Genomic DNA, 9,957 nt, shown 5'->3' with positions numbered 1-9,957 from the left:
CGTTGAGACATCATTAGTACATTATAAGCATTGCACTACAAAGCCTCCAGAGCAAGAAATGAAATGCCAAGCACATGTGATTACAAAGTCTCAACATCTCCCAGGGAGAAAACATACTACAGTAATTTGGAATAAGTAAAGGCCACATCATGTCCTATGAGCCCACGCATGCCAATAATTTCTATTCTTAGCTCTTCCCCTGGAAGGCAAAAGGAGAGACAAACTCACCTTTTGCCTTTACAGGAGCTTTCAATAAAGTTGAGAAAAAGAAAGGCAGCCACGTGTGGGACAAACCACAGAACCAGGACTTCCAGGTCTGTCCCACCAGCCTGCCTAGCACCGGGCAGCAGAAGGGGCAGAAGTGTGGCAGAAATGAGAGGGTCTGAGCCAGCACCCCATCCCCAGTTGCCCTGGGTGGCAGGGTGCACAGTGCCCTGTAGGTGCCAGAGGTGCAAGGAGAGCCTCACACCTGGCACCACGGTGGTCAGGTTGCTCACAGCCCTCTTGAAGGGCTTCTCTGCTCACTCCTGCAGTAGGTATGAGTGGCACCAGCCTGAACTCTGCCCGCCAGGTCCCAGACTCAGACATGTGCCTGCCACTCAGACACAAGACAAGGCCATTAAGTCTCCCTTGGGACTTTTCCACTGAAGCTGAAGTAGACTGGCACGCAATTCTGAAGGACAGCCAAACTTCCTATCAAGCTATAACTGGCTGTTTTCTTCTTCAGGAAAAGTAGGGATTTGGTGCTAGTAACAGCCACTCAAATAACATTGCAGAAATATGCACATGTCCACTCTGGTATGTGTATATGATTCCTACATCTTGATGTTACTATAAATTAATACTGAAGCTTTTTTACTCCAAACATTACAGTTTCCTAGCCTGTGTACTTTGTGGAGAACAACTACATCCCTCAAATGAAAATTAATGCACATTTTGACAGGATAAAGATGTTACAAATCAACATTTGCAAATGTTACCTGATGCATAACTCTTGTATGGCTTGACATGTTATTAACAATACTTTAAATCTTATGTTATTTTTAAAGTAACAATTATGTCTGAAAATAGCCCCTTTCAAATTCAGTTGCAGTAATGTCTTTAAAAGCAAACTTTAAATTTAATTTGCTGCACATACAATTATCCAAGTAAGTTGCATAGTTTAAATAAGTTCAGTTGTGCTTTGTAGCAGAACTCACAGTAATTATTCATCTCTTAGAAATACAATTTGCGAAGATTAAGTTGATGATACATTTAAGTATTTTTGTGACGTCTAGACACCAATGATATGAGTTTTTGTCACTCCTTCCACTGACTTCTGCTTTTCTTAACACCTCACCTTTAGAATGATACTAGATCAGAGCATGGACATTTAATGGACACATCTGAAATAATTACAAACACAATTTTTAAAACTCCATTGTCAGGAGAGAAGAAATAAGAACTTGGGTTGGTTTGAGGTATCCAGCCCTCGGGAACATATTATGGTTGTTTGCATTAAGCTTTGTTGGTTTTACCACATGTTACATTGAGATTAAAAATAGAAGGCACAGGTGTTTTACAAGGCGCCATAATTAAGTCAACCAACAAAACCAAATATTACATTACCAAGCCAGGGGTCTATATCTCAGCAGTAACTTCTTCCAATGCATTTTCACTTAAGGAATTTATTGCTTCTGAAAAAGGGCCGGGGTATGTCTGTGCTACGCAGTTCATTCCTTGTGCCACACTGATGTCTCCTCGGGAACTGAAGGTAGGGCAGGATCTAGTCCGTGCATAGTTTTGTTGAGGTCCACCTTGTCCAACCATCTCACTCACAGTGTTCACCGGCGACGCCCTCCATCTCTGTCTCTGCAGTTGTTCTTCTTTACACTTAATGGAATACCAGGCCAAGAAAATAAAAAAGAATCCCACGAACTTGAGAGCAGCTGCCAACCCAAAGTAGACAAAACGAAATGAGGTGACATCGTATTCCCAACAAGATCCTTGTACACCGCAGTCCTGTTGCCAAAGCATGCACGTGGTGTCAATAACAGCCCCAAAATAAATCGGAGTGGGAATGTAAGCTGAAATAAAAATAGCAAGAGAAATATGTGTTAGCACATTGTGGAAAAATTCTACAGAAACTATATGCCTTAGCCAAAGAGTGCAGGTCAAAACTTTTTGAGATTTCTACACTGCTGTTCTCACATGAAACGCGAAACATGGAAAACTGGTCAGCCAATCTTTCCACCAACACTACTTATCCCATACATGAAACATACCAGAAATTGGAGAGAATTCAAATGAAGAAGACAATGCAGCAGCACCTTACAACAGGTACTGCTTCAATCTGCTGTCCCCAGACAGCTCTTCTTGAACTATGTGTCCCCCAAAAGAAAATCCAATGTTGCTGTCAGGAAATAAAATATCGGAAATGAGCAAATACATTATCACTGTAGCAGTACTTGCTGAACATCCGTTGAGCTGGGAAAGCGCAGGGGTTGCTGCTTTAGATTAAGGAGAAAAAGCACCGAAGACCACAAAACATTTCTCTTATTGAAGATGGATAGAAGTGGTAAGACCACTAAAATTGTACATTTTCTTCTGTATAGAACTTCCTCAGAAACAGACTTTAACTTCTAAGGCAGCTAAAAATGCAGCCTGTCCACTGAATTCTCCTGCTGTCTCCATAAATATGACCCCTTTAAGACAAGTCAGAAATGTCCTTCCTCAAACAAAACTTCCAGGTGTAGCTATATGGGCTTCTCCACTTGTTCTCTTAGAATAGTTCTTGCTTGCTTTAGTCATGTCTTTCATAGGAGCTGAACACCTGGAGTGTTACTTATAGGCAGGATTTTAGAACTTTAAGAGCTTGAAAGAAACTTCTTTTCTTTTTAACACACCTTGAATACTGTGTGCAGTTTTGGGCACCACAATGCAGAAAGGTTATAAAGTTATTAGAGAGTGTCCAATGGAGGGCAACAAAGATTGTGAAGGGCCTTGAGGGGAAGCCATATGAAGAGCAGCTGAGGTCACTTGGTATGTTCAGCTTGGAGAAAAAGAGACTGAGGGGAGACCTCATCGCTGTATACAACTTCCTCACAAGTGGAAGCAGAGGGGCAAGCACTGACCTCTTCTCTCTGGCAACCAGTGACAGCAGCCAAGTGAATGGCCTGAAGTTCTGTCAGGGTAGGTTTAGGTTGGGTATTAGGAAAATGTTCTTCACCCAGAGGGTGATTGGGCCATGGAACAAGCTCCCCAGGGAAGTGGTAATGGCACCAAGCCTGACAGCATTCAAGAAATGCTTGGACAATGCTCTCAGGCACATGGTGTGACTGTCGGGGATGTCCTGTGCAGGGCCAAGAGTTGGACTCAATGATTCTCAAGGGTCCCTTGTAACTCTGACTATTCTGTGATTCTTTGAACATATACCCTCTTTACTTTGAAACACTTGAAATTAGACATTAAGTAACAAATGCTTATTCTAAAAATGGAAAAAAAAGCTGTTATTGCTGAAAGCAACACAAATCTATTTCTAAAAGAGAAAGAAATCCTTATAAAATAATACTTAGTAACTATTAATATTTTAATACAATTAGAAACAGTAAAAATTAATCTTCCTGGGACAACAATGTTCTAGAAAGTGAGTAACAAAAAGAAGAATAGCACATTTTCAGATACAACATTTTCAGAAGCTATTAATTTTAGGTTCCTAATACAGTTAGTCAGGCAATTAGTTGCAGATTTATGGAATTTTAGTATTTTTATGGTACATTTAAGCTGAACATGGTGAGCCTTTACAGAAATGCTGAGCAACTGCAGGACTTACCAAGAGTTCGTAATAAAACAAACTGCATTCCTAGTGCAAAGGGCCTCTCCCCATCTTCCACAGACCTAGCAGGTGAAAAGAAAACTCCACTAAAGAAACAGTCATAACAGATAATCATTCTGGATCTACCTCCTGGCTTTTTTCTGAGCTTTAGAAAATATTTGTCTAAATTTCTTCTATTTAGCTCCAACTATTGTTAACTTTTATTGCTAGGAAAAAAAAACAGCCAGCCCCTCCTAAACCTGTTTGATCAAAATCTCACTCATGCTTCTTAACTTTCCGTTACCCATGTAAGGCCTGAAGAATTTGATCCAAATCTATTAAGGCAGTTTAGAGAATCCATGCAAAAGGTTTATGGTTTCTCATGATAGCTTTCTATTATTTCATGCAATGTCTTAATTTATTTTTCTTAGTCTTTATGAAGTAAATTAGAATTAATGGATAATTAAGTTGCTGAAAGCTGGACTCAGTTTCTGAATTTAACAAGTCTCTGTGTATGCTAAACACTTTGGAGCTACTGTAGGAAAAATATCAGTAGAAACATCCAAACAATCCCTTTAAACAGTGTTCCTTTTCAATACAAGTAACACAAGAGTCCTTCCATGGATTTCAAAGGAAAAATGTCAAGCTTTCAAAAGACTAAATACAGAATAACAATATTCCACATGCACCTACGATTTTGGTAAACCACAAATTATCTACTGATTTAATATAATTTTGATTCTTAACCTAAAGCTCTGAAATTAAGATAGACAACTTCTAATGACATTGAAATATAAGACAAAACCACACAAAAAGTCTGCAAAGGGAGACAGCTGTAAAAATCAAGGATTTTTTGAAAAGAAACTGGAAGACAAATTTCACGACGTGACATGGCACAGTTCTCCATGTGTCAGCAGCAGCCTCCTGAATAAACCTTAGCCACTTGAGCTGAGAAAATTACATCAAGAGAGCGCTTGTCATTGCTGAGGATGAGACAAAGATGCCTGCCAGAGGGATTTTCAGCTGTGCTCATGACTTGAGCCTATGGATAGCAAAGCCAGGTCCTGATCTGCCTGTTTCTAAATCTGCCTGATTTACTGTTTCTAAGGTTCTATGACCTATTACAAAGACTTGCTATTACTATTTTTGTTTGAAGGTAATTGTGAGCAGAGCAGAACATCGGTAGTCTCAGAGTATCAGAGTGAAGCTGTAAAGACACTATCAGAAGAAAATCCCACTTGGTTGGGAGGACCATTCTCACAGAAAGAAAAGGCCCAAGACTGGTTTTTTAAAAAAAATAATCTCAATTTGAAGACACATTTTACACACAACGAGGACAAAAGGTGCAATTAATGCCGCTAAACAGCCAGTGCTGAGGACCTGATGGGCACACCACAAGCATTTCAGTTTTTGTAGGAATTTACTTCCTATCAGCTCTAACCTGGTCCCTGGGACAGCATGCCCATTTGCATGGATCATTTTAGTGTTCCTCTGAAGAGCATCTCAAATACTAGAAGAGGCTTCCTAGAGAGATGGTCAATGCCCCACGCCTGTCAGTGTTAGGACAATGCCCTTAATAACAGGTTTTCATTTCTGATCAGCCCTGGAGTGGTCAGGCAGTTGGACTAGACAATTAGAGAGACTATTTACAAGACCATGTAGTGACAGAACATAGGGGAATGGCTTTAAACTGAAAGAGTAGGTTTAGATTAGATATTAGGAAGAAATTCATTACTGCAAGGGTGGTGAGGCACTGGAACAAGTTGCCCAGAGAAGTGGTGGATGTCCCATCCCTGGAAGTGTTCAGGGTCAGGTTGGATGGAGCTCTGAGCAACCTGGTCTGGTGGCAGGTGTCCCTGCCCATAGCAGGGTGGGTTGGAACTATATGATCTTTAAGGTTTCTTCCAACCCAAACCATTCTATGCTTCTGTGATCATTGTAAGTCCCTTCCAACTGGCCTATTCAATTCTATTCTATCTTCCAGCTCATCTCCATCTGAAAGGAACTTACTTTTTGAACTCTGAGCTCTTCAGCTTCAGATTACAAACCAAATAGACACGTCTAAATCATTCCCTTTGTCCTTCCGAAACCAGCAGAACCAATATTTATGGATGTGCTTTGGAAAACCTAGCACATAATTATATCACTTTCCTCTAATTCTTCCTCCTTCTCTTTAAACAGCATCAACAAATATTATGCAAATACAAATTTATTTTAGCAGTAGACCATATTACGTTTTTTCAGCTCACTTTTCTTTAAAAATCAGCAGACCTTCATTTACAGGAGCTGTACTTTAAATGGACAAAGTTGTTACAGGGAGTGATTATGTTTATCAGATTAGATGGCAGAGATGGCAAAGGCCAATCAAAAAATCCAAATGCTTTTTTCAAATTGACAAATAAATGCCAATGCCTTTTCCTATAAAGACTGTGTTGTTCTCTATCCTTATATGACCACGGTGATAACACCACTACTACAGTACAAGTTCAAAATTCTTGTGAAGAAAAAAAAGGGAAGACTCAAAACCAGGCATGTGGCAGGAATGAACAATTTTAAGAAAGAGAAAAGGATAATCTGAAATACTTCACTTTTTTCATTTGCATTTGAAAATCCAAACCATTGTTCTAAGAAGATTGAAAATTTTTCAGGACTAGTCATTTTCTTACATGATGTTTTACTTGTTCTGTCTACATAATGCCTGGAATTTACTGGGTATTTCATGTTTCCTAAAGCGGATTATCATGTTACATATTCTAAATACAAGCAAGTTCCACCCTATCTCTGTCAGCCCTAGTCTATTCACTTTTTAAGGATAGGCAAGCTTGACAGGCACTGGTGACAGCAGGCACAGCAAAAACACTTACTTAATAAACATAACTGAGTTCTCACCTGAGTGTGACTATGATTGCCGATGGTTGGGCGCATGCTGTTATAAGGGTAACAATGAAGAGAAATATCAGGAACGGGATAAGTGTGTTGCAGGTTCGGTCACACTTCCCAGAAACGGCGTAGCCATTCTCATTCAGGTAGGTTTTGACAATCACTAGCCGGAGCTGACTGCGCTGCCCCACTGTCGGCGGAGTGATCACCTGGCGACTCTGGACACAAGCACATTCTGTGTAATTTCTTACCTGGGGAGAGCAAAAATGAGCATTTCCACATGAAAAACCCATGTAAGAAAGACTTTGCACAGAGACACGGTACAACAATCCCATGGTACTTCTCACCTGAGAATCTTCTATGTTGAGTACCGTTACCCCAACTACAAGCAACGTTACATCTCCAAGTAATTTTGAAGCTAACCAGGACTCTCTGTGATGAGACTGCCTTTCCATTGCTTTATTTGGTCTGAGTTTAAAAAAAAAATCTGGAATATTTTTTTTAAATTCTGCTAAAACAATTCAATGACTTCTGACAGGGAGGCTGGAAAAAATATTGTTCCTATTGTATTACAAAAACTGTGAGGAAGCACTCTTTAGGCAGCACCAACAATGCCCTATTCTGAATTCTGGCAAACTGCTGACTTTTGTATTCAAGTGGTGTCCTCTGCCATCTTAATGGAAGGCTACCCAGATCTGGCCAAAGAGAAACAAGCTGCATTTCATGCTTGAAGCCCAGGACCTTCCGTCTGGACGTGGGTGTGGATCTGACGGGAGTAAAACCAGAGAAAAAGGGGAAAGTGGGGACTCAAGCAGTGAGACTGAAGGGCATGAGGGATTCCTGAATGGACAAAGATAATAGAATAAGATGAAGAGACTGAATAAGAAGTAGCATTTCATAGACAAAGGGGCCTGTGATTTCAGCAAGGTGAGGAAGAGCAAGATCAGAAATAGCCTCTTTTCACATTTATTTTACTTCTGTTTTCATCTAATCTAATGGCAAAGGGGTGTGCAGCAGGCCAGAATATTCCAGTGCTAGAGAAGACACAGGTCAGAACCTACATGATGTTACAGAAAGGAGTTTTTTGTTTCAATTTTTGCTTCATAAAACCTTAGACCACACATGAACAGAAGTTACAAGACCATCCTAAGGTTGCAAATTTAAGCACTTTGGACATCAAGACATATCCAAATTATGGCTGCTTGTCAATTATAATGTATTCCTTTGTATGTATTCATGTTATGATGTAGCCTCACATTTGTTTTCCCATGGGATTTAGATGAACATCTTAATAATATATCTATTTATCCAGTATTTTACCTCCCATTTTCAAATGTGACCCCAGGTATTTTTTTCTTCACACTAAACGTATTCCACTACAAAGACAGAATGACTCATATTTCATATGGATTTTTCTGTCACACTCACCATTATAGCTTAACTCCTTCAAAAGGAGTCATTTATCTTCAAAACAGTTATGAGATGAGGTATTGATGTTATCTCTATTTTGTAGCTAAGTAACTGAAACAGATCACAAGTTTCACAAATGTGGGTGACTAATTTGAGACAATTGGAATCCTTTTGTTTCAGAACCTTTTTCCATTATACACAACTAAATATACCCTAAATGTAACTTTTCATGCCACTAAATACAGATTTAGGCACTCAGTACATCTACAAATAGCACTTCTGGTTATTCCTCATGTTCATCATCCAGAACATGAGGAATACAAGTTTAATGACCAACTGGGAGTAGTTTTGTTTAAGTGACTTACCCAACATCACATAGGAACAAAGGCAATGACAGATTCCAGTCTCCCAAGGCAGCACTCCACTCTCTAATATCACATGAGTATCTGATTTCTTTCTACAGTCCCTCACTCTAATTTCCTTATTGCTTCCAAATGCAAATGTAAATGCCAAATAGGCATCCTACAGAAATTAGTCCTCTTTACTACACAATCTTAGTTCATCACCAAAGAAATCAAGTCTGTGTACTAAATGAGACAGACATGATGTGACAGAAATGTTAGGGTATAGGAATATATATATATAAAACTGGTATGAACTGCAAACTTTGAGCTTTTAAATGCTTAATTATGAAAACACTATATGTTATATACTTAAATCCAAATGTTATAGTTTAGCAACATTTTGTGTGTTAATACAGTGGCACAAACTTACATTCGCTGTTTTTAAACGTACCCTACATAAAGCATTATTTAGTCAAGAAATGCCTTTTCCAAGCAATGTCAGCCCTATTCTAATCACCATTAACTACCAAGTTAAAACTTCAGACCATGAATCATTTTTTCTTAAATTGTAACAGAAGACAGAATGTCTCAAAATCTGTACTGAAGAGCACGTACTCCCAAGGTATCACCCTACTAAAGGAATTAATAGTGCAGCTTGATATCAAGTGAAATGTAGGGATGATCAAATCTATGTCTCAATCCAGGGAAGCATAAATTAGATTTATATAGACACTGAAAGTTAACTACATGCTCATATCACAGGCTTCTCCAATTGGGCCAAAGCAATTTTCTACTAAAAAACCCAGAATAATCTAAAAAAAACCCAAACAAATCAAAACAAAATAAAAGCACTACAAAGAAAACTAATCTAAGTGGCATGTATGTATGAACTTGCTTTTTCAGAGCATTGTCCAGTAAACGTGAGAAACCACAGCACTGGGCCTAACATCTTCCTGCTTCACAGGCTGGCTCAGGGCTGCCAATCAGGAGACTGATACTTTATAAGTTAGCTTTCTGGAAAGCCCCAAGAAAATCAATGTTTACTTTATTTCCCGACTTTCTTAATTATCCTTTCTTAAAGGATTGTTACGTACCAAAATAAGTTAAGAGTTCATTTTTTGTATGAAACTAGCATGACCATAACATGCAGTTGATATTTAGGTCAGATTCTACTTTTTAACTGTTTTCTTGTGCCCAGTCCTGGAAACTGCCAAATTTCCATGGTTTGATTTTACCAGCAGGATGTCCGTCCCCATTCCAGCATAACTGCAATACTGGGCTGTAACAGGCAATAAATTTCCAAAAGAGAAAGAGGATTATTAAGAACTTTTAAGTTCTGGAAACTTGAGTTTGATGACAACCACTTCATTTAGCTTAGAAGAGGTTTAGAAAAAGGCCATGGGAATGGTCAAACTGTTTTACAAAGGCAGAATACATAGGCAGTCTTTACCTAGCCAGGCAAACCACATACCTATCAGCACACTGGTACAAGTGCAAGAGCTACTTGTGCACAATGGTGAGGCTGATACA

At 39.1% G+C, this 9,957-nt stretch overlaps 1 protein-coding gene across 1 annotated transcript in view; it reads right to left on the bottom strand.

The window, feature by feature from the left end:
* Positions 1-1,620: 1,620 nt before the first annotated feature.
* Positions 1,621-9,957, bottom strand: part of SLCO5A1 (solute carrier organic anion transporter family, member 5A1) — a 34,647-nt gene continuing 26,310 nt past the window's right edge. Inside the window, exons 6-8 of the mRNA XM_009076057.1 lie at positions 6,683-6,924; positions 3,812-3,876; positions 1,621-2,066 (exon numbers count right to left, since the gene is read on the bottom strand). Of these exons, the coding sequence (XP_009074305.1) occupies positions 1,621-2,066; positions 3,812-3,876; positions 6,683-6,924 (753 nt within the window). The remainder of the gene's footprint in view (positions 2,067-3,811; positions 3,877-6,682; positions 6,925-9,957) is intronic.

The sequence above is a fragment of the Acanthisitta chloris genome, unplaced genomic scaffold, assembly GCF_000695815.1.
Source record: "Acanthisitta chloris isolate BGI_N310 unplaced genomic scaffold, ASM69581v1 scaffold676, whole genome shotgun sequence".
In the NCBI taxonomy this organism is placed as follows: domain Eukaryota; kingdom Metazoa; phylum Chordata; class Aves; order Passeriformes; family Acanthisittidae; genus Acanthisitta; species Acanthisitta chloris.
The sequence above is the reverse complement of the archived record's forward strand: the minus strand, read 5'-3'. Positions and strand labels throughout refer to the sequence as shown.